General features: G+C 37.4%; 1 protein-coding gene across 2 annotated transcripts in view; it reads left to right on the forward strand.

Moving 5' to 3' along the window:
* Positions 1 to 25,578, forward strand: part of LOC103098650 (uncharacterized) — an 83,304-nt gene that overhangs the window by 41,767 nt on the left and 15,959 nt on the right. The window contains exon 5 of one of the 2 annotated variants that reach the window (XM_056808286.1): positions 12,207 to 12,284. The exons of the other annotated variant lie outside the window; for it this stretch is intronic. Coding sequence (XP_056664264.1) covers positions 12,207 to 12,284 — 78 coding nt within the window. The remainder of the gene's footprint in view (positions 1 to 12,206; positions 12,285 to 25,578) is intronic. 2 annotated transcript variants of the gene reach the window in all.

A 25,578-nucleotide genomic window follows, 5' to 3' on the forward strand; every position in this document is an offset into this window, starting at 1 on the left:
TGTGGCCAGTGTCAAATAAGCACTCACATTAATGAAATGGTCATCTTCTATGTCACTAATTATTACCATTGTTGACAACAACATTTCCAAATGAGAAATTATGGGGGGAATCCTTTGATGGCTATTCCATTTTCAACATCCAAGATGCTCAAAATGCTGAAGTCTAATTACTTATAAATATGTCATGTTCTCTGCTCCAGACCTCTTTTCTGGAGTATAATTAAAGACAGCGATGGTAGACCTGATCCAATTTTAGATTCTCAGTAATCCAAGATTAATCCCCCCCCCTCAATTTGCTCCTAAGAATTAGTACAATCAGAGTACCACTGATAGAAGGTTCCAATTTTTAATCTTAAAATGTTATCAGGCAGCTAGGTGGCTCAGTAGATAGAGAACCAGGCTTAGAGGCAGGAGTCTCCTATCAGTGTTTCCAATGTAACCCTTCCTTCATGAGAATTCCCTTCTTCCACGAGATGGACAAAGCCTGAATTTGTCAAACTTCACAATTCAGGTTAAAGTTGATTTTTACAGTTCCCAGTATGTAAATGTATCCTAGCCTCTGGATTTATTTTCCCAACCTCCACTGGGTTGCCATAGTGATGCTATCCAAATAAAATAATAACAACAACAACAACAACAAACACTAGCATTCATAAAATGTTTTAAGATTTGCAAAGTACTTTACAAATATCCCATTTTATCCACACAACAGTCTTGGGAAGTAGGTAATATTATCACCATTTTACAGAGGAGGAAACTGAGACACAGAATGGTTAAGTGGCTTGCCCAAAGTCATAAGCTAACAAAAGTCCGAGACAGAACTTGAATTTGAAATCAGTTTTTCTAGACTACAATTCCAATCTACTGCCCCCCCCCCCAGCTGCCTCTCTACATCAGAGTAATAGGGATACCCCTGAGGGGTTGGTGGTATCTTTACTGGCTGCTTAAGGGAGGCTTACACCTCCCTTAATGTTATTTTGTTATAATGTTATAATGTTATAATGATGTTATTCCTAACATCAATTGCCAACCAAAGTAGTATTTACTTTATAACATCGATTGATAGATAATCTCTCCTATGTCATTGATTGACTCAGTGATTAGTGCTACAACATCATTTTAGCAATTAACATCAACTAGCTTTTTAAATGGTATCTTTACTGAGAAGATAGATGAAGAACAGAAATACCAATACTCTACCACTTTGGTCCCTGGAAAGAGTGGGTTCTAACTTAAAGTGATTGCTATAAAACTGTAGGACCACCAAGCTCTCTTCCAAATGCAGCGTGATCATTGGTTGTATCACTTCATTGCTGTGCAAGATATCTCAACTATAAGTTGGTCCACTATTAGTTGCTTCTCAGGTTATACTGGTGTATCAGATTTGGTGGTATGAACTCTATTCCCTGGACCTTAATGCATATATTTATGCATTAAGAAAATTATTTCAGGGACAGCTAAGTGGATCAGGAAGATCTGGGTTCAAATCTGGCCTTGGATACCTCCTATCTATGTAACCCTGGGCAAGTCACCTAACTCCTATTGCCTATACTCTTCTTTCTTAAAACTGATACTTAGTATTGATTCTAAGACAGAAGGTACAGGAGCCATGAACTGAAATGGGAAGGGTTCAAAGTCCCTCTTTCCAGCCAGAGGCTTGCATGTCTTTCCTCAGTCTCCACCAAGAACAAAAAAATCAATTGAGTCAGCTAATGTCTGTTGTGAGCACACTCAGTTCCTCCTTCAAAGGCAGCCAAAGGGCTTTTTCTTCACCACACAATAAGCACTCATAAAACAGTTACAGAATGCCTATCCATTCTCTGAAGTAGAGTCTACTTACTACATTCCTTGACATCAGGCAATTCCAGAAGTAGGTTCACCAAACATGCACACACCCAGATAAAGTCTTCATTTGCCAGGTTTTCCATTATTTAAATGTGGACTGAAAATGCATTATTGCACTCTGAGGAACACTTTACAGGTAAAACTGACTTCTAAAAAGATCCATTTGAAAGTGAATCCCAAATTCCTGGGATAATGTCTAAGAAGGCTTTGCTTCATTCAAAATTCTATTTCCCCAATAATAATCTATGATTACAACATAGTCTTCTGTTGTAACTAAGAACATAGTTTTCTCTTTTTTATTTGCTTCTTTTAAACTAGATTCCATCCACTACAACTCTACTTAAGCTGCTCTTTATAATTTCTCTAGGACTTTTAGATGTCTAAATCTAATGGCCTTTTTTCATTCTTCATCATCTGTTCTTTTCAGCCTTTGACACTTTTGACCACCTCCCTCCCTTTTGATATTCTCCTTGCTTGACTTCCTGTTTTCTTCTGCTTCTCCTTCTACTTAATCTCCCTGCTTCTTCTCATAGGACTTCACTGGTTTACCTTTCTTCTCCTGCTTCCTAGACAGAGGTGTGTCTCAAGGTTCCAGTTCTCATCCTTCTTTGCTCTCTATATCTATGTTGTTATAACTATGCCATTATAACAGGTATTCTATCTTTGCAGTTTATTCCCAAATCAATATTTCCAGTCCAATTTTTTCTTGATCTCCAGTCTCATGTTTCTAATTGCCTGAGGGACATCTCCACACAGATATCCTGCTATCTCCTCTAACTCAACATAGCCAAAATGGGACTAGTATTCTTTCTCCTCTTAAACCTGTGGACTTTATATTGAGATCATCTTTCTTACTATATCTTTCTTCTGATGAAAGTTCAAAATCTCACCTTTGAGTCCTTTGGTCCTACATTTATAAGATCTGACAATTTAACTCGTACAATATCCAACCCTTTTCTCTACTCACACTACCTTCATTTTGGACCTTCATTATCTCTTGCACTGATTATTATTATAGAATTACCTTTCCTGCTTTCCTGGGCTCCAATACCTCCTTTTCCCTAGTCCATCTTTCACGGAGCTACTGAAATAATTTTTTTTTGCTTTTTATTTTTTAACCTGTACCTTCTGTCTTAGAATCAATACTAAGTATCAGTTTTAAGAAAGAAGAGTGTAGGCAATAGGAGTTAGGTGACTTGCCCAGGGTTACATAGATAGGAGGTATCCAAGGCCAGATGTGAACCCAAATATTCCTGATCCACTTAGCTGTCCCCGAAATAATTTTCTTATGCATAAATATAGCTGTGTTCCACTTCCATGGATTAGATGATAAAATGCCAAATCCTTATCCTGGTGTATTATCAATTAAAAATGTTAGCCTTCTCTAATTTGATTTCTATCTATCTAACCCTGTTCCACAGTACACTCATTTTCCAACAAATTGGGCTACTACTAACATGTACACAGTATTTCTCAACCCTAAAATAAATTCTTATATCTTTGCTAGATAAAGCCTTCCTCTTCCTTCACAAAATAGTTCAAACACTACATCCTTCTGATCCTTCTGGAAGGCTTTCCTGAAGGGATCTCCACTTCTCTATTTTTCTTTTTTTTCTTTCTTTTTAAAAAAATAAGTCTGATATCCATCAATTGGGGAATGAATGGACAAATTATGGTACATGGTTGTGATGGAATATTACCGTGCCATAAGAAACTATGAGCAAGTATATTAAAAAAAACTTTAAAAGACCTACATGGAGTAATGAAGAGTGAAACAAGTAGAACCAATAAAACATATGCAGCTATAGAATTACTATTTGAAGACTAACTAACTTATAAATGTCCACCTCCAAAGAATGAACTGAAAAATAGAAACACAAAAGACACAATTTATATAACTTTTTCTTGGCTGATACATTCTATGGTGTGGGGAGAGAAGAGAGAGGCTGAGATATCTGGGAATAAATTCTATTAAATTAATTAATTTTAAAAAAATAAAACCATTGAAATATGAAAAAAAAGTTGTATCAATGTCTTTTGTTTTTATATAACTGTCAGATGCTGCTGGATATAGCAAACTCTCCAACAAACTGAACTCTCCCTTATAACAAAGAAGAATCAGTCTAGCCCAAACAACTCATTCAGGGATGACATATGACAAGGCACACAATATCCTGTCCTCATTGAATGATTAATAATTCCTAATATTTTTCTAAAATGGTTAAACCAATTCAAAGCTCTACCAAAAGTGTCTTCCCACAGCTCCTCTAGCATTGTATTCAGATATGTTACTGTGTTATAGTTGTTGTTCATCCTTTGTTTTTTAAGAGGACAAATGATACAGACAAATGATGTCTTAACACAAGCATGAATTGGATTTAAGTGAGGCAGAGTTTTGTACCAGACAAGCAGTTGAGATAGATCTGAGCTCACATGTGACCTCAGACACTTACTAGCTGTGTTAACCTGGACAGATCGCTTAACCTCTGTCTGCCTCAGTTTCATCTACAAAATAAGAACAATAATATCTCCTACCTCCAAGAGTTGTTTTAAGGTTAGAATGACCAAATTTAAAAAGCATTTTACAAATTTGAATGCTAGAGATGATGATGATGATGATGATGATGATGAGGAGGAGGAGGAGGAGGAGGAGGAGGATACCCATGAATTTGTTAGGTGGAAGTAAAACCTCAGAATTTTTAAATTTACATTTTTCATGTTATTAATAATTTGAAATAAGTTTTTGAGCATTGTTGACAGTATATAATTCTTTTTTAAAACTTTATTCATATATTTTTGACCATTTACCTAGTTCCTCCCTATATTTCTTGTATTTCCCTAAATCTCTTCTTTGGCCTTTCTTCCTTGGGTTGTACTCACTTGAAGACATTTGTCCTTTTAATTTTAAGCCTACTGAGGGCAGGAGCTGTCCTTTTTCATCTCTAATTCCTGTGCCCAGCATGATGTCATGCACAAAGGGGGTGCTTAATTGGCTGATTTTATAACTCTTTAGATTTTAATGTCATATGGCATTTTCAAAAAGATCTTACATACTATGATTCCAAAAGTCAAAAGGTACTTAGTATAGATCAGATGCCCTGAAATACTTTCTGGCTGATAAGAAACCATTTATGTGAACATTATTACTATAACTATCTTAGTGAGATTTGCCTCTGAGCTTACTCTTATTGGAAAAAGAGTTGGATGCTGGGATTACTAATTACTACATTCTCTTTGTTTGACTACGTCTAGAAATAAAATGATTATAAGACACTAGAGGCACAACCTTATTTTCCATAGACGTAGAATGTTAGAAGTGAATGGAAAACTTTAGAAATCATTTGACCCAACACCCTTACTAAGACAGTTCACAGTGAACAGAACATTGGGAGTCAGGAAGACCTGAGTTCAAATCTGGCCACTGCATGATCATGGACAAATCCATTAAATTTATTTGCCTCAGTTTCGTCACTTATAAAATGAAGATAATAATGGCACCTATCTGCCAGGGCTGTTATAAGAAAATAATGGCAAAGTGCTTAGCACAGTGCCTGATACATAGTAAGAGCTGTGTAGATGTTAGCTATTATTATTTTACAGATTTACAGATATACCACACAATTAGTTAATCTGCTCCATGGTTCTGGTCACTTACAATTTCTGAGTTTCGGAAGCCACACAACTAGTATTTTCGTTAGTAGGAGTCAAGCCAAGACTCCAGTTCTCTTAACATTTTGTTCTTCAGGATTCCCAAGGACTAAATCATGTATTCTGATCCTTCCAATCAAATTGAGAATGCAAATCACAGATGTTGATAAAGTTTCCTTCCTTCTTGAATCATTTCCTAAGCAATGCTCTCCAAATTATAATTATAGTTTTATTGACTAAAATGATAAAATCCAGCAATAGGCTGCCAATGATGCATCTCTCTCATTTCTGTCTATGTAGCTTTGTGAGGTATCATTATCACCCATAACAGCCATTAAAACCAAATATCAGGATAAACAGAACTTAGAACAGGCTATTGAATATTGAACCTCTCCCTAAGTATCTATCATGCCTTGAAATAGTAACTAATGATAATGTAAAGGCATCACCACTAACAAGACATTTAAAAGGTAAGTTTTTGTTGCTGCAAACAAAGTATCACTTAGAAAAACTTTCATATCTGTACTTAAAATAGTTGGAAAAATAATAATCTACCAAATGAGGAGTTTCAGTGGGTGTTCGGTCCATTTGGGGAGGTAAGCAAAACAACAGATAGTGCTGGCTCTGGGGTCAGGAATACCTGAGCTGAAATCCAGCCTCCAATGCTTATAGCTGTGTGACCATGGGCAAGTCATTTAACCTCTTGCTGCCTCAGTTCCCTTGAGTAAAATAAGCATAACAATAGCACTTTCCTCACAGGGCTGCTATAAGGATGGAATAATGGATAATATCTGTAAAGCACTTGGTACAATGCCTGACACATATTAGGCAAGTAATAAATGTGGCTTCTCTTCCCTTGGTTTAACAGTCAAAAAATGCAATGCCTTCCAATTAGTTTTCAAGAACTGATTGACATCAGGGAAGATGGAAATTTACTAGCTGCATTTCATCATAATTGATGAATGAGTCTGGAAAATGAGTATCATGATTTGATAAGGGCAGCCAATGGTGCATCTCTTCCATTTCTGTTTACATGGCTTTGTGACATATTATTTTCATCCAGGACAGCTATTTAAGATCAAGTTTCAGAATAAACAGAACTTAGAACCAGGCCATCGAATCACTTTATTGAAAAATGTGAAAGCACAATTTGCACAAATAATGAAACATTCAATCATGCTGATTTTTGTAAGATATTATTAATAAATCAAGAGAGTAAAAAGATTTTTGTCTAATTAATTAAATATAATAAATTTATTTTTTAAATGTTGTTTATTTTATCCTTAGCCCATTTTTCCATTTTGTATGTCCATGATGACATACTTATCCTATATATTATACACATGTGTAAGTAGTATATTTACAAAACCAATACCCTATACTATATATATATAGTATATATATATAAAGAAGTAAAATATGTATAACCTATATATTATTTATATATATATTCTACACATATATAGTATTAAATATAGATAATATATATGTGTGTGTGTGTGTGTGTGTGTGTGTGTGTGTGTGTGTAAAACTTATATATGATACACCAAGGGCAGCTACATGGCTCAGTGGATAGAATGCCAGACCTGAAGTCAAGAAGACTCATCTTTTTGAGTCTAAATCTGGACTCAAATATTTACTAACTGTGTGACCTTGACCAAGTCACTTAATTTTGTTGCTTGTTTCCTCCTCTGTAAAATGAGCTGGAGAAGGAAATGGCAAACCATTCCAGTATCTCTGCCAAAAAAACCCAAATGAGGTTACAAAAAGTTGGACACAACTGAAAGCAACTCAACAACGATAAAATTATACACCTACATATTATATGTATGCACTATAGAATATATATAATTTATGTATTATACACTAGGATATGTACATATTTTATAAATACACAAACATATTGGGATATAGTTGTGGGAATTTTGTACTGATCAGAGTACCCTGTGAAAAAATTTGGGGGGTTTACAGGTATAGAAAACAGGTTGTTAGACTTGGGGTCAAGAAATCCTGTATTCACATTCCACCTCTGACTTACTGCCTATGTGATTTTAGGCACGATCCTTGACCTCTCTGATCCTATTTCCCCATTAACAAAATGGAAAGACTATCCCTCACACTTACTTAATAAGGTTGTCATAACATCAAATGAGATAATTATAGTTATTGAAAATTTAGTTATTGAGTGATATAAAACACGTTGGAAACCTGAGGCGTTATATAAATGTCAGCTCTTAGCAGCGTCATTCTTAGGTGTTTTTTGGGTGGGAGAAAGGGGTCCAAACCTGTGTTTTTATTGGCATGAAGACTTCCCATCAGGTTTCCTGAATGAAATATGCTTTCATCATTGAAATTCCTTCCATGAAATGCACCCACTAACATAGATCTACAATTCGTGTTTGGCTTTGTTGTTTTTTTAAAAATCCTCAATGTCTGTCTTAGTATTGCTTGTAAGACAGAAGAGTAACAAGGGCTAGGCAATCGGGATTAAGTGACTTGTCCAGGGTCATTTAGTTAGGAAGGAGGAACCCAGGTCCTCTGCCTCCAGGTCTAGTGCTCTACGATTCATGTTTAATGTTCAGTCTAAGAAAGTTGCTTGGAGCACTAAGATAGTAAGTAACCTGCCCACATAGCTAGTATGTGTCAGAGGCAGGATTTCTTGGCTTCCAAGAGAGTCATGGCCACTTACTACACTTCTTAGTCTTTTTGTTCCATTCTATTCAATTCTATAAACATTTACATATTGAGTTTGACTAAGGGAGATCCCGAACCCAATGAAATATTGAGGACTCTGATTAGGTTTGTACTATCTTATGAAGCTACATTTAGACCTGTGGAAACTGTGCTAACTGTTCTACAGTTTAGGGGAAATAAGGTCCTGAGTTGGCAGTTTCCATCTTTGTTGCTGGTCACCAGGAAAGAGCATTAAAGTGTACTTTCCTATTCGTCTTCCTATAACTGTAGTGATTATTCCTAACAACAATTTTCATCCAGGAATTCACCCATCTTTTTCTTTTTGATAAATATGCTTTCATTTTTCTTGATGATCCTTTCAGAGAATTTTAAAAAAAAAGGAAAAGAAAAGACTTTTAGTGATCACATGGTCTTGGATTTGGGGACAGAAGATTGGGTTCAAATCCTGCCTCGTGTGTTTTTTACCAGTGTGACCTTAGGCAAGTAATTTGCAGAACCTCTTTGGGACCCATCTGAAAGTGGTGGGATTTCTGAGTGAGTAAAATGACGAGCTTGGACTGGATGGTTTTGAAGTTCCCTTCTACCCCTGGGTCTATGATATGTTTTACAAATATATACTATGTACCAGGCTCTATGCTAAGAACTGTGTCAAAAACAAAATAGTTCCTACCCTCAATGAATGTTACATTGAATCAAATATACCATACAAAAAGTACTTATGTTGTTCACTTGTTTCCATCATGCCCAACTCTTGGGGACTCCTCTTGGGATTTTCTTGGCAGAGACACTGGAATGGCTCATCATTTCCTTCTTTACCTCATTTTATTTTATTTTATTTTTAAACCCTTTCCTTCTGTCTCGGAGCCAATACTGTGTATTGGCTCCAAGGCAGAAGAGTAGTAAGTAAGGGCTAGGCAATGGGGGTCAAGAGACTTGCCCAGGGTCACACAGCTGGGAAGTATCTGAGGACAGATTTGAACCTAGGACCTCCCATCTCTAGGCCTGGCTCTCAATCCATTGAGCTACCCAGCTGTCCCCCTTTATCTCATTTTAGAGTTGAGGAAACTGAGACAAACAGAGTCAAGGGACTTGCCCAGGGTCACACAGCTACTAAGTGTCTGAAGCCTGATTTAAACTCAGAGAGGAATCTTCCTGACTTCAAACTTGGTATTTTATACACCTAGCTGCACTACAAACCTGATAGCACTTTATAAATGTTAATTGTTGTTATTGTTACCATTATCAGTATTAGCAACATCATTCCAGAGTGCCTATTATTAAATAGATGAAACGGCAAAATACCTGTATAGTATGATTTTCAGGGAAAGAAGAAGACCCTTTTTAGCCCATGTCACAGTTATAAATTCTCCTCCATCTCTTAGATGCCTAAAACTTTGCCGTTACACAATCTCTTTAGGTTAAAACTTTGAAAATGTACACTTTTAAGGGAGGAAAACTAGCTTCAAACTATTATCGGCAATGCGTCTTTGCCTGAATGAATGTCCACTTATTAATCCAAATAGCTGACCCACATAAAGTGCTTTACATACCTTGTTTCATTTGAACCTGATCACCTAGGAGACAAATTATAGAAATGTGACTCTTGTTTTATAAATGAAAAAGTCAGCATGCAGAAAAGTCTAGTGAATCGTCCAAGCCAAAGGTCCTAGTGATACAGAGTATGGAGAGCTGGACCTGGAGTCAAAAGGATCTGAATTCAGATCCAGCTTCAGACCATCTGTATGACCCTCCTCAAGTCACCTAACCTCTGATTGCCTCAGTTTCTTCAAATGTAAGTGGGAATAATTATAGCTCCTACCTCCCAAGGTTGTTGTGGTCAAAGGATTTAATACTTTCAGAAGTGCTTAGCATAGGGGCAGCAAGGGGGTTCAGTGAATAGAGAATCAGGCCTAAAGACAGGAGGACCTATGTTCCAATCTGGCCTTGGGTACCTCCTGTGGAACCCTGAGCAAGTTACTTAAACCTAATTACCTTGGAACCAAAACTTACTGATTCTAAGATGGAAGGTAAGCGTTTTTTAAAGTGCTTAGAACAATGCCTAACACATAGTAGATGGTATATAAATGGCCACTCCTTTCCTTTCCCCACTAAGATCTCTTAGACCATAAATAATAGTATCTATGCTTGAACCCAGGTTAAACTATTTACTTAGTGCATAGTTCTGCTACTATATTATACAGATGGGGATACAGGGGATGAAAGAATACCTCACTAAGGGGAAAGAGAGAAGGGAGAAGAGAATGTTCCAACAATGGACTGTTGAAGAGGGACGAAGGTACCCTTAAGAAGACAAAGGGGTATAGAACAGGAGATTGGAATTCTAAAGCACCTTTGTCCAGTTTGGGGGCTAAGAGCTGTCTTCAGACCCAAGACATTCCTAACCATACTCAGCCGGATCTGGGTCTATGAGACAAGAATCAGAAAAACATATTCCAATTTGTTACATCTACCCAGTCCCACACAGCAAACCACCTTTGCCAATAAGCATATGGTTGGGTGGGGAGAAACCAGCAATGGGGTAGGACTGGGCAAGTATTTCCAGTCAATGTCCAGCTCACCACTTATTAGCTGTCATGACTGCCTTGTTGAATTGAAGTCTGCTGGAGAGTGAGGCTCAAGTCAGAGGACCTGTCAGGCTCCATCCCCTTCTCACTCTCAATTTCCTTACTCCTAATGATGTGAGGGGAAAGATTAGGGTCTTGTCCAAAGAATTAATGACTCAAGCAATCTCCATGGCAAGGGAACAAGCTTTCTTGAGGAAGAGAAGAAGGTGACAAAATGGTCCTGGTGATGGAAAAGTTTGGTAATGGAAAGACATGGCAGTGGAAAGGTCATGGTGATGGAGTGGCTCTAAGAAGTTTTCAGGAATGCTCTGTATCTTGACTAGTTATAAGGAAGGGGTCATTTGGGTGGTTGTTGCCCTGTCATTTCCAAGGAACTGATGTCACTTTGCCCATGGTCCACCTTGGTCTGTGTGGCCTTACCCATGATTCACTATGTTTGCAAACCACAATGTAAATAGAATGCTAATGATATGTTAAGCATTCCTGGGCAACTTTAGGTCAACTTTTGCTCTTTTCTGTGTAGATTCTAAGGAAAGCAGAAAGTGTGGAAATTGAGCATTCTTTGAACCTAGTCCAGAGTGACTGGGAAACTGAACTCCCTTAACCAAGGACTTGGGTTATATGATATAAAGAGTTTTTTCATAATTGTAAGTCTAATCAACTCATATGAATTTTCCAAGAGGTGGCCCCATACTAATCAACTAGTTATTATTTCTATGATCTTTTGTGTACAGCTACTTGGCAAGGTTTAGTGGGACTCTTCAGCCCACATCACTACGGCTTTTAGAAATCAAGGATCTTGTTTAATTAAATACTTAGTTTAATGACAGAATTTCCCAGAATGTAGACACAGAAAAAGCAAGTCAAAATATTCAAAAATGGTAATAACATTTTATAGTACATCACAGTTTACAAAATGCTTTCACAAACATTATTCCTTTTTATACTTATAAGGAAGTATGTTAGACAGGTATTGTACCCATATGACAGATGAAGAAATTGAGACTCAGAAAGCTGACATGATATGAACATGATATGAAGGTTATCAAATTTTTCATGCCAAGTCCTGTTCTTTTTATTATATTCCACTGTCCTATCTACTCCACTCATCCTGGTGTGATACAGGATCACAGTGTTTCCACAGTTCTATAACAAAACCAAACCAATTCTATATCCTGAGTTTAGAATTACTCTGGAATCAGTTTAAACATTCCGGGTAAAGTTCCGGATATTATTTATTCCTACCATGAAATGACTTCCGATTATGAAAAGATGATGACTGACCGTGGCTATCTCTTAACCTTACAACGAGGCACTGCAGCTGGGCCCTGGCAGAGTTAATAGCATTCTAAGGTTGAAAGCAAAAGCATTTTGGAATTAAGCTATAATTATTTGTTGGAGCTTGCTAATTACCCTTATTCCCCCCCCACACAGAAAAGACTCCTTTATCAACAACTTCAAAGTCCAACATGTCAGTTATGGAATCAATTCTTCAAAATCTTAATAAATCAGGTAAATATAAACTTTACTCCATATTAATGATAATGTAAAGAATGACTACTAATAATATGGTCTCAAAACTTCTTTTTTCCTGAAGAAGGAAAGTAAAATTTCTACTCGAATGACTAGAACAATGAAATCTCTTTTTTTTAACAGGGATGAAAAGGAACAGGGCTAACTGAAGCAGGTCAGATTTTTTCTCTGAATAGTTGTTAGATTTGGAGGGGAATGTGATTTGATTCATGGCATCTCCAAATATAATCCCAGCTTTGCCATTTAATTTTTCTGCAACTTCTATCATTTCCTGATTAGCAAACTGAGAGTATTGGGCAAGATGATCCCTAAAATCTTGTTCAACTCTAACTCTTGTGATCCTATGATATTATGAGCAGGAAGGATGAATTCTTTCTTTTTGAAGACCAAAAGAGGAGAGTTTAGAAAGCTCACTTGGACTGAACTTCTAAATTAAGTAGGAGATGAAGTAACAACCACTATAGTAAGCATCTAAAGTGCCATAATATCAATTATGATGATGACGTTGACTTCATAGCAACCCAAATACAGTGTTATTACTTTCTCTTGCAATGTTCAGAAACATATAACTGGATGCCATTAAACAGAATGTTCTAGTTGCCCAGGGTTGCCTTACTGATCTAAGGCAAATAGGTCAAGTTTTGCTAACATGGCAGCGAACAATTGATTAAAAGAATTGATAAGGGAGCCTAATTTGGGAGAGAATAAAGGCCATAACAAGGATGCTGGAATACGAGAATAGGAAAAATAGATGTCACAGTAATGATATAGAGGTTTAATAAATATGAAGGAAGGTATAGTATGGAAGGGCAAGAGACTATGGTTAACTTTCTTGGCTATCTCTAGAGCCCAATATCAACAATCCTTTGGATTCTAGATACTCTTATTCTCTTGTTCAGTTCAATCATTTTTCAGTCATGTCCAACTCTTTGTGACCCCCATTTGGGGTTTTCTTGGCACAGATTCTTGGAGTAGTTTGCCATTTCCTTCTCTGGTTCATTTTACAAATGAGAAAATGGAGGTAAACAAGATTGTGACTTACACAGGGTCACACAGGTAGTAAGTGTCTCAAGGTAGATTTGAATTCAGGAAGATGAGTCTTCTGACTACAGGCCTAACACTCTATCCACTGTAACACCAGATTACCTTTGCTTTACATATAATATGCAAGAACTTAATACATATTAACTGATCTACTAACCAGTCAGTTCAAATCACTGTTAATTGGGAATGACAAGAGAAATTGGGTTTCTACAAACCCTTGCAGTGAGACAAGTAGATCCTAGCTAGAAGAAGACTGGCTGATGGTTAACAAAACATTCCTTAAGTATCAAAGATGGTTAATTTACTCTTTTATTCCTTTGGCTTGAGATACTCCGCTTTCCTGGTTCTCCTCCTTCCTCTATATCTGCTCTGTCTTTATCTTTGTTTTCTTATCTTTTTTTCCCAAACCATCAATGTAGGTATTCCCAGAAGGGAATTCATCTCTTTTCTCTTTATTGGCAATAACATTCTATGACTAGATTCAGATTATTCACACATTGATCTCTAGCCCAAACCCATATTCTGAATTATACACTTGCATATTTAAATTCTTAAAAGACATCTCCATCTAATCTCCCACTGGGACTTCAAACTCAACATTTCCCAAACTGTGGATAGTGGCTTCCCCCTAAACCCTTTGGCTTCAGTATTTTTGTCAGAGAAGCTGCCCTGGATTACCTCTGATTCTGCCCTCTCCCTTAACTATCATCACCAATCAATTACTCAGTCCTGTGGATTTCATATCCAAAATATTTCTTGCATCTGTCCCATCCTTTTTATTCCTATTGACATCATTATAGTATTGAAATGTTTGTACCAACCTCCATTGTTTCTACTCCGGCTTTTCTTCATGTTTGTTAATCGGTCCATTGGGGGAGACTCTTTGGGGGGAGTGTCAGCTGGTCTACATCACGTACGTTTTGTTCCTCTTGTCCTCCCTGCTATTTCACACACAGACACATGAGCTTTCATCCCATACCCCTTCTCTCTAATTTCATTTTTCTATGGTGCAGCAATTGAGGAGGAGCTGAGAAGCAATGGCCACCCCCCATTAGAAATGCATACCTATAAGAATTGTTTTTCTCTTATTACAAAAATTTTCTTTAAAAGCTGTCTGGTTTGATTGCCCAGAGATGATCCTCAGTGATCAGCTTCCATGTTTCTCCTTCAATGTTTTTTAATAAACTCTTTTTAAATTCTCTCTCATTTTTGCCTTTTTTTTCAGGTTGGAAGGTCCAAACATAAATATTTCCTATTAACTCTAGTGTAGGAGCTTGTTACCATCCATCTGGTAATATTATGATCCCATCTTCACTTTTTTTCTTCTCTAATCCATCTTTATTACCATTTCTAGAATGAAAGAATGTTCTTTCTTTTACACTGATCTGGTCACATAATTCCTCTGTCTAACAATCTTTCGTAGCTCTACTATCTACCAATGAAAAGTTCTATTCCTTTGTTTAGCTTTCAGGGGCAGCTAGGTGGCAAAGTGGATTGAGTGCTGGCTTAAAGTCGGGAAGATTCATCTCTCTGAGTTCAAATTTGGCTTCAGACCTTTGCTAGCTGTATGACCCAGAGCAAGTCAGTTAACCCTACTGGCATTAGTTTCCTTATCTTTAAAAGGAACCAGAAAAGGAAATAGTGAACCACTCCAGTAGCTTTGTCAAGAAAACCCCAAATGGAGTAATAAAGAGTCGGACACAACTGAATATAACTGAATAACAATAAGAAGTCTCAGAAAACTTGGACAGGCTACGACTACAATCTGTGGAGCCGCAGGCCAGAGCAGAAGGGTTGGGAAGCCAGCTAACCCTCTTCCAACCACAGGTCCTACTATATCAGAGACTATACATATAACACTTTGCCTTTAAACAGACCTGAAAATCGACTTGTGGGAGTAGTTGGTCAGAATGGTTGCAGCTTGTGAGAGATTGTGAATTGGTACCGTTTTCTGGTCTCACTATTTCAGCACACACAAAACCAGTATTGTGCTCAAATTGTTCCCAAATATATGCTTAGCATTGGAACAAATTCATGTTTTCAGGACAAGGATTGTAGCAAAACTGACATTATTCCTTTTTTCTGATACTATTCCTAATGGGTCAGTGAGAAAGACTTGGTTCCCAATTTGTAGAAATCTAGACCAGGCAAATATGAAGAGTACTGGAGCCCCGAGCTCTAGTTTTAACTAAACCGTTGAATGATTCTATGGCTTCAAGACAAATTATCTCATCTCTCCGGGCTTATTCGCGAAGCATTATAATGAGTTGGACTAGAGGACCTCTACCGTCCCTTCCAAGATGTGGACTTCTGTGATCCCATAATTCAATAGTCTCATCTCCAAACAACTAGGAAATAATCAAATTGAATTCTCTCCTCTCTCTCTTCCTTTGGCTTAGAAGCACTCTTTCCCCCTGATTGAAAAGAGGTGATTTCGGAGAAGTGGCAAGTGTTCCCCCTGGATCCTCCTAGCAGCCAGCCTTCATATGAGCAGACCACCAGCTACAGTAGCCACACGGCTGGCTCCCTGTAACACAGGAGTCTCTGACTAGCTTAAAATGGGAACTGTTCAGTAACTGTTCCTCATCTATGTGTCGCAATAGAGAAATGCTCGGAGAGTTGCGAGACCTCCATTTACAGATAAACAACCTCACTTTTTGACTCTTTAGTGTTGTCATTATAAAGCACTCAGAGTTGATCAGCCAGTCAGATTGCTGGACTGACTGAACATTCCTTACCCTATAATTTTGCATTTAGAGAACATCTCATGCTGTGGCGCTAATGGTTCCTAGATTGTTCCATTGTGACTATTGGACTCTGACCTTTTTTTTTGGGGGGGGGGGTTATCCTGAGAGAAGGCAACTGCTCTGAATGCAAGGAATATTTTTGATATTTCCCTGACTCAGGTGGCTTCCTTTTTCTGTGCTATAGGAGGCAAAGGATGCTTTGGTGGAGAGGGGGACTGTTGAGACTGCAAAAACTCCCAATGAAAGGGAGGAAAGAGGGAAGATAAGGAGCTTAAAATGGAGTCAGAGCTACTGAAAGGGCCACCTTCATGGCCAAAGAACCAGTGCCTTAATGCTTTTACAGGGGAGGGAAGAAGTCCTCAAAATTCATGTAGTATCACCAGGGAGGAAATGCTGGCTATGGAACTCTTGGTTACCAATCAAAAAATGCCAAACTTGGAAGACACTTGAGAGCTCATGTGTTATCACTCATATGCAAAATATATTTAGAAGACCAGATGAAGATTGTACAGAAGCTGTTCTCAAATTTTTTGGCCTCAGGAAACCTTAAAATTCTTAAATTTTATTGAAGACCCTAAATGTGGGTTATGTCTACTTATATTTTCTATATTAGAGATTAGTCTTAGTGGTATTGTGAAAAGTTTGAAAATGCTTTAGGACCCCCAAGGGTCTGTCAATCACATAATCACATTCAATACATATATGCATATATTCTGCATATATTTATGAATCTATGCATACATGAATTCATACATACATATGCACTTCATAAGTAAAGATTTAGACTTCAGGAAAATCCAAAATCCTAAGGAGAAAAGAAATAAACAAAGAAATGTAAAGGTGAAGACCTTTCAGGTATAAATGAAAAATATGAAGGGATTCTCAAAAGCTTGAATAATTCAGTTACATATGAAAAGGCCAACAGAGACAATGTGTTTGCATCCAGAGCATAGGCTGCCCATACCTTTGTTTTTAGCTACTCATAAGACCCAACAGGAATCGTGAAGTTTATTGGAGTAGTCAATCTAAATTAGAGAAATGAATCTCGTTGAGAAAATCTAACTTTGAACCATGAAAAACTGTTAAAGAGGAGAGGCTATATCTCTCCCCATCTCCTGTGGATCATCATAAACTTCAAAACCAATGCTCAGAGGGAGCCTCTCTAAGAGCTTCTGCTCAGCTTTTCTGAAAGAGCACCAGAGCATTCCAGGTGAAAAGAACATTGCAGCATCTCAGCTAAAATAATCCAATCACACCCAGCAGAGCTTAAGGATGGAGGTGATGGAGACTGCAGCTGTCCATTAAAGATTGTGCCCAGTGGTTCATCAGATCAATTTGTCTAGCACCAAAGCCACACTCTCAGGAGCCAGTCCAGTGGTCAGGCAGAGCAAGCCCCAATGAGCAGGAGAATAACATACCCAACATCAAAAGCAATGCTCCAACCCAAAGCAAATTTTGTGAGGACTCTTCAGAAAGAGAAAATATGTCAGGGCTCTTCTTTAGCTCTGGAGGTGCCTTGGCCACGTGTATTCCTTAGACATGAGCTTCACAACAAATATACTTTACATTTGTGTCCACTCTACCCAACCTCCCTGTGACTATGTATATTTACGAGAGAGTGTGCCCCTGGTTTGGGGGAAGAATGCTTGGTTAACTCCTGTTCTTTTGATCCCATTTCAATCTTAAAAAAAAAAAAGAAGAAGAAGAAGAAGAACTAATTCACTCTGTGACCCTGGGGAAGTTATTTAATCCCCAATTGCCTAACCCTTACAGCTCTTCTGCTTTGGAACCAACACATAGTATTGACTCTAAAACAGAAGGTAAGGGATGTTTGTTTGTTTTTTAAAGAGCTAATTGAATCTACTTGTTTTGTTGTTGAGTAGTTCAGTCATATGCCCCTCTTTGTGATCACAGCATACCAAGCCTCTATCTTCCTCTATCTTCCAAAGTCTTTCCAAGCTTGTGTTCATTATTTCCATGACATTTAGCCATGCATCTCATCCTCTGCCATCTCTTTCTCTTTTTGCCTTCAATCTTTCCCAGAATCATAATCTTTTCCATCGAGTCCTGCCTTCTCATTATGTTGCTAAAGGATTTAATCTTCAGTTTCAGTATTTGAACTTTCAATGAATAGTCTGATTTAATTTCTTTAAGTATTGACTAATTTGGTCTCCTTGTCAAAGGGACTCTCAAAGGTCTTTTCCAGTACCACAATTTTGAAAATATCAATTCTGCAGAACTCAGCTTTCCTTATAGCTCATAGTCATACATTGCTAGAAAAACCATAGCTTTGACTATACAGATCTTTGTTGACAAAGTAATGTCTCTGCTTTTTAGTATGCTGTCCAGATTTTCCATAGTTTTCCTCCCAAGGAACAATCATCTTTTAATTTTATGGTGATGTAGTCACCATCTGCCCTGATCTTTGAGCCCAAGAATATAAAATCTGACACTGCTTTCATTTCTTTTCTCTATTTACCAAGAAGTGATGGGACCATTTGCCATGATCTTAGTTCTTTTGTTTTGTTTTTTTAATTTAAGCTTCAAGCCATATTTTACATTCTCCTCATTCAACTTCACCAAAAGGTTTCTTTTCTTTTGCCCATTAGAGTGGTATGGTTTGAACATCTGAAATGACCAGACTGGCATTGAGCATGATATATTCTGTACATAAGTTAAATAAGGTGATAACATTCAGTTTTGTTCTACTCCTTTCTCAATATTAAACCAAATGGTCACTCCATATTTGGTTCTTGACTCACATACAGGTTCCTCAGGAAACAAGCAAGATGATCTGGTAATCACATCATTTTGCACATTTGTCATATTTTACTGTGATCCATGGAGTCAGAGGCTTTAGTGTAGTCAATGAAGAAGTAGATTTTTTTTTTAACTCCCTTGCTTCTTCCATGATCCAGCAAATGTTGGCAATTTGGTCTCTAGTTCCTCTGCCTCTACAAAAACCAGCCTGCCCTTCTGGTACTTCTTGGTTTTGATAAATATTACTAAAGTCTAGCCTGCATAATCTTAAGCATAATGTTGCTGGCATGTGAAATGAGTGAAAGTGTTTGATTACCTGAACATTTTTTGGCATTGCCTTACTTTAGGATTGGGATGCAATTTTCTTTTCCAATGCTGTGGCCATTTTCAAATTTTTCAAATTTGCTAACATATCGAGTTTTTTTATTTTTAACAGTATCATCTTTTACTCACCTTCACTAACTTTATGATAGCAATGCTTTATAAGACCCACTTGACTAATGTCAAGATCTTTCTTGTATAGTTCTGTATATTATGGCTTCCTCTTCTTAATCTCTTATGCTTCAATTAAGTTTCCACCACTTTGTTATCATTCTCATTTTTACATGAAACATTTTCTAAATATATCTAATTATCTTTTCATTGTATTGTTTTTTTCTACTTCTTTGCATTGTTTATTTAAAAAAATCTAATCTCTCCTTGTGTCTGGAATTCTGTCTTCATTTAAATTATCTTTCCCTTTCTCCTTTACCTTTTACTTTCCTTCTTTCCTCAGATATTTTTAAAGTCTCATCAGACAAGACAATCATTGCTCTTCTTTTTCTTTGAGATGTTTTTTTGTTGCTACCTCCTATACAATATGGGAACCTCTGTCCACAGCTCTTCAGGCATTCTATAATCCCTTAAATCTATTCATTTTACTTCTACTTCATATTCATAAAAATTATTATTTTGGTTATACTGATAAGTCTGATGGTTTTCCCTCTCTTCAATTTAAGTCTAAATTTTACAATAATAAGATCATAATCTGAGCAACAGTTAGTTCCTAGTCTTATTTTAACTGAAATGTATAGTTTCTTTACCTTTTGTTGCAAAAGTATATTGCAAAACATATATATATGTTGCAAAGTATATATTCCATCTGATTTCAATATTGATCATCTGGTGATGCCCATATGTAGACTAAACTTTGGGGTTGTTGAAAAATAGTGTTTCGTATGACCAGTGAGTTATCTTGACAAAACTTCTGCCCTACTTCATTTTGTACTATGAGTCAAATGTGTCTGTTATTCCAATTATCCTTTGATTTTCTACTTTAGCATTTCAATCACCTATGAAGAATATGACATCTTTTTGCTGTTGTTTCTAGAAGATGCTATAGCTATTCATATAACTGATCAACTTTGGCTTCATTGGCATCATTGGTTAGAGCAAAGTCATATTCCTGTGATGTTGAATGGTTTATCTTGGATTTGAATAGATATCATTTTGTCATTTTCAAGATTATACCCAAGTCCTTTTTTTTCACCCTTTTTTGACTATGAGGGCTATTCCATTTCTTCTAAGGGATTCTTCTCAATAATAGTATATATAATGATCACCTGAATTAAATTCACCCATTCCCATCCATTTACATTAGTTGACACCCAATATGTTGATGCTTAATTTTTCCATCTCCTGTTTGACCACGTCTAGTTTACCTTGGTTAAAAGGTGTTACATTCCAGGTTCGTATGCAATATTCATCCTTACAGTATCAGACTTAGCTTTTGCCACCAGAGGCACCAACATCTTCCTTCATTTTGGAACCACCTTTTTGGCTTTGATCCAGCCTCCTCACTAATACTGGAGTTACTCATGGCTGTCCTACGCTCTTCCTCAGTAACATAATAGATATATTCTGACATAAGGAGTTCATCTTCTGATGTCATGTCTTTTATTCTGTTCATGAGGTCTTCTTGGCAAAGATGCTGGAATGGTTTTCCATTTTCTTCTCTAGATCACTTTTTGTCAGAACTCTTCACTATACAGAACTCATCCATCTTGGGTAACTCTACACAGTGTACTTATAGTTTCATTGAGTTATATAAGCCCCTCCACCACAACAAGGCAAGGATACAAGAGGGGACTGAATTTATGAACTAATGTTAATGGAAGCACACTGATAGGAGTAATCAATTAGTGCTACCTATAAAGTTACCCCTGAAACCAGAAGGGTAGTAGCGGCTCCTTTAGGGACCCAACTTGCCAGGGCCACTGAAAGTTGGAGGACTGAGGCAAAAAGAAAAATGCAAATGTATACATGTTTACATGAATGCATAATACATACATGAGAAGGAAAGAGAACTGGACCTGTGATTTCTTTGGTATAGGAATCTCTGAGTAAAGAAACTCCCTTTACCAACATACAACTACAACTGCTCAGTAACTTATTGATTTAGAGACTTGCCAAAGGGGAAGTGATTTGCTCAGGGTAAATCAACAAATATTGTTAGAGGTTAAACTTGAACCCAAATCCTCCGGACTTCAAGGTCAACTTTCTATACACTACATCTCTGCCCCTTATATATTAGGGAAAACTATTCAATTTGTGTACATGTTTGCTAAGCTCCTTTAAAGGCAAGGACCACGTCATTTTTCATTTTATATCCCTAGTGCTTAACATTTAATAGACACTTACAAAAGACTTGGCTGTTGAACTGAATCAAACTGAACTTCCCCCAAGGAGAATTATTGATTCCTGGAATAAACTACTAAGGTCAAGAATACATTCCTTCCTTAGATATGTTCCAACATATAATAAATTCTCATCCACTGAGGTTGGTTCAAGAGTGACCCTGTCAGAAGACAGAGAGAATGGACTGGATAACCCACCCTCTGCCAACAGACAGAAAGAGGAGATCAGTTTCATAGTTTCACAATCTTGATTCTAAGATTCTAAGCTGAAAATCTACAGTAGCCATTTTAGTCTCTCTTGAGAAAATGTATTTGTTTGTTTCATGTGCTTCACAAGATGAGCAGGCATCAGTAGGTTGCCGTCTGCCTCAGTTTAGGAATCTTGTAAATCAGTGAAATCCCACTGGACTGTTTGGGTGGGCATAGCTATTGGGAATATGCTAAAAGCCTGGTGAGGGGAAAGAAGCTCTTTACATGTCATCTACCACATAGATTTTGCATTTTAGATAATCGTTGCTGATGAACACAATAACTTGCACACCCAGTACAGGCTTCCACTCACATATAAATGTTGCATGTTCCCCATCACTAAAACTTTTGTTGAGCTGTTCTCCCAGTAGTGAGGATAAGGTGGTCTTTCTCATTCACTCAGTCATCCACATTCCCCAGTTGAGCATAGGTATTGACTTATTCTTTAAATTCTCTTGAAAACTGACGCTCACACTTCAGTGGTCTTAAAGCTAATAAATTCAGTGCCATCGAGTCAAATTTATTTTCAATTAATTGCATTACAAAACTGCATTACATTTCCCAAAAAGAGGGTTGGAGGGGAAGGGAATGGCGTTGCCTACCTTGTTTCCATATTGCCAGATTACCTGGTCCCTGAAGCCTTTTGCCTCCATGGGCAGGGCTCCAGAAGCTGAGGAAAAGAAAAGGGGGAAAGGAAGACTAAAGGAATAAGGAAGCTGAATTCTAACTCATTGAGAAGGAGGAAAATTTTTATTAATTAAGTTTCTACTGAATATCATACATGGAGATCATAGATAGACAGGTAAGGATTTTTTTACTCCATAAAGTCCTTTTTTCTAACATGAATTTCTATCTTGGTATCCCCAGTGCTACTTAATTAATGTTGACGTGAATAAGGGGTAGGAATAGAAGTGAGAGGGAGGACTGATATAGAGCAATGCAAATGAACTTCTCCAGTTTTTTTTTTTTTTTAAGAAATCAGAATGATTTGTCACTTGTATTCTAAAGGAAGCTATTTCCACTAGGGAAAAGAACTGAGAAATCAGAAAGTAGTAATTTTCCAAGCTTTCTCTCTTGCATAGATGGAATAAAAGAGTTAAATGATGAGAAAGAGAGTGGCAATTACATGTCACCTCCGTGTTCTTAACCAGATTTCTCAGGCTTCAAATGAATCAAGAAATGGACCACCTCTGATGGGCTAGTGCTTTTTGGTGGGCTGAAAGGCTGTTGTATCAACCAACCAGAGATGATTAAGGAATCCCATCTGTTAGCTTTCTTTCATGGAATTTTTAGCAAAATAACTGCGAACTGGACTAACTTCCATGCATATATGTGAGCAACCTTGAACCAATGCCAGAAATTCCCCACTTACATCTAGCTACTCGGGAACTTTTGGTGTTCTTTGTAAACAAGAATGCTCTGTGGACCCTGGCCCTTCCCAAGCTAGAGGATGGCTCTGATATTCTAGTTTAACTACATCTTCTACTTGTCTGTTAACTTCACTTTGTCAAGCCTAAAGCAGCAAGGAGCTTCTGGAGTCAAACTCTGAAGAATTGGGGGGTGGGGGTGGGAAGGGTGTTCATGCACAAGAAAAGATAGTTCAGGTAGACATTTGCTATTGAACTGGGTATACTTATCATTCATAAATTAGGATCATATCCTTTTTATTTTTAAAAAAGTATTTTCCATGTTTACATATTTCGTTTACTTTCCCTTCCCTCTTCCCTCCCCCCTCCCAGATCCAATAAGCATGTCCACTGGTTATGCACATGTTATCACTTATACCTGTTTCCATATTACTCATTTTTGCAATAGAGCAATCTTTTAAAACGAAAACCCCAATCATATATCCATATGAACCAATGATAAGTCCTTTGTTTTTCTTCTGTGTTTCTACTCCTACAGTTCTTTCTCTCCATGTGGATAACGTTCTTTCTCAAAAGTCTCTTGGGATAGGATCCTATCTTATAAAAAGAGTTATCCCCAGGGGTCAGGCAGTCAGGGATCACAATGGATAGAACACCAGACCTGGAATCAGTACAACTTAGGTTCAAATCTGGCCTCAGACACTTCCTAGCTGTGTGACCTTGGGCAAGTCAATTAACCCTAATTGCCTAGTCCTTAAAGCTTTTCTGTCTTAGAATCAATAATTAAGATCAATTCTAAGATAACAGGTAAAGGTTTAAAATTGTTTCTTTAATAAATACATTTATCATAGTTCCGGTAAGCTAGCTCCATTTCCAGGAACACTTAGATATAAATGTATCTAGAAGATACAAGAAAGATCTGAATTCATCTCTTTCCTAAAGACAGTTGTTGGTTCATAAGGTATTTATAATATCATTATCACCGATAAGATTATTGTAATTATTGGTAACAATAATAGTGTTAAAGCATATGAAACTAGACCTCTGGTTTTATAGGTTTAGTTAACTCCATGGATGAGAATGCAGATGGGTCCCTTTTCTTTTTTAAAAAGCCCTTACCTTCTGTATTAGAATTAATACCAAGTATCATTTCCAAGGCAGAAGAGCAGTAATGGCTAGGCAATGGGGCTTAAGTGACTTACCCAGGGTCACAGAGTTAGAAAGTATCTGAGGCCAGATCCCAGGACTGGCTTTCTCTCCACTAAAGCCACCTCGCTGCCCCAGACTGGTCTCTTTTCTGTCATATATTGACATAAAGAATTGTCTAGACTAGAGCATCAAGAGGTTAAGTGACTTATTCAAGGTCACAGAAGTCATATGTATCAAGACTTAAATGTAGGTCTCCCTGGTTCCAAGGCCAGCTCCTTATTCCCTCCACCATGCTGGTGCTCTAATAAAAATAATCATATTAACAAACAATATCTTGCATTTCTAGAGAGCTTTCTAGTTTGCAAAGTACAGCCATTTCTACCTTTATGAAATCTGTAATATAGGATCCCTTCTCTCCTGTGATACTACAACCACCCTGGTGCAAGTCCTTATCACCTCCCAGATGGGTCATTGCAATAGCCTGCAGTTAAGGCTCCCGGCCTCATCTCTCCCTGCTGTAGTCCATTTTCTACTCATCTGCCAATTTTGTGTTCCTAAAGCGCAGGTTTGACAATATCATTCCCCTGCTGATAAGCTCCAGTGATTCCATTTTATTTCCAAGATCAAATATTAAATCCTCTATTTTAAAATCTTAAAAAAATGACCCCTTCCTACCTTTCCAGCTTTCTTATACCGTATTCCCTGTTACATGTCCAACAATCAGTGACATTGATTTTTTTTTTGTTCAGATGGCACCGGATCTCCTGATTCCAAGCATTTTCTCTGTCTGTCTTTCATGCCCAGGATGCTTTCCTTCCTCATGTGTAACCCCCAACTTCCTTGGATTCTTTTAAGTATCAAATAATCATTTTTAATAAGCCTGTCTCATTCCTCCTAAATCTCAGTTCTTTCCCTCTGAGACTATTCCCAATTTTTCTCATATGTGTATATTTTAGAATAAATTATTGTGCATTGAATGGTGCCTCTTGTCCAATCTTTAGCTTGAGAGGTAGATATAAAGAAAGATAAATGATAGAGTGAACATTTTGTTGTTGTTGTTTTCAATCATGTCTGACTCTTCATGACCACGGTCCCATTTGGGGTTTTGCTGGCAAAACCACTTGAGTCATTTGCCATTTCCTTCTCCAGCTCATTTCCCAGATGAGGAGCTGAGGCAAAAAGAGTTAGCCCGGGGTCGCACAGCTAGTGTCCGAAACCAGATTTGAACTCAAGAAGATGCGTCTTCCTGACTCTAGGCTGGGTACTCCATCCACTGTGCCAC

Source organism: Monodelphis domestica, chromosome 8, assembly GCF_027887165.1.
Source record: "Monodelphis domestica isolate mMonDom1 chromosome 8, mMonDom1.pri, whole genome shotgun sequence".
In the NCBI taxonomy this organism is placed as follows: Eukaryota; Metazoa; Chordata; class Mammalia; order Didelphimorphia; family Didelphidae; genus Monodelphis; species Monodelphis domestica.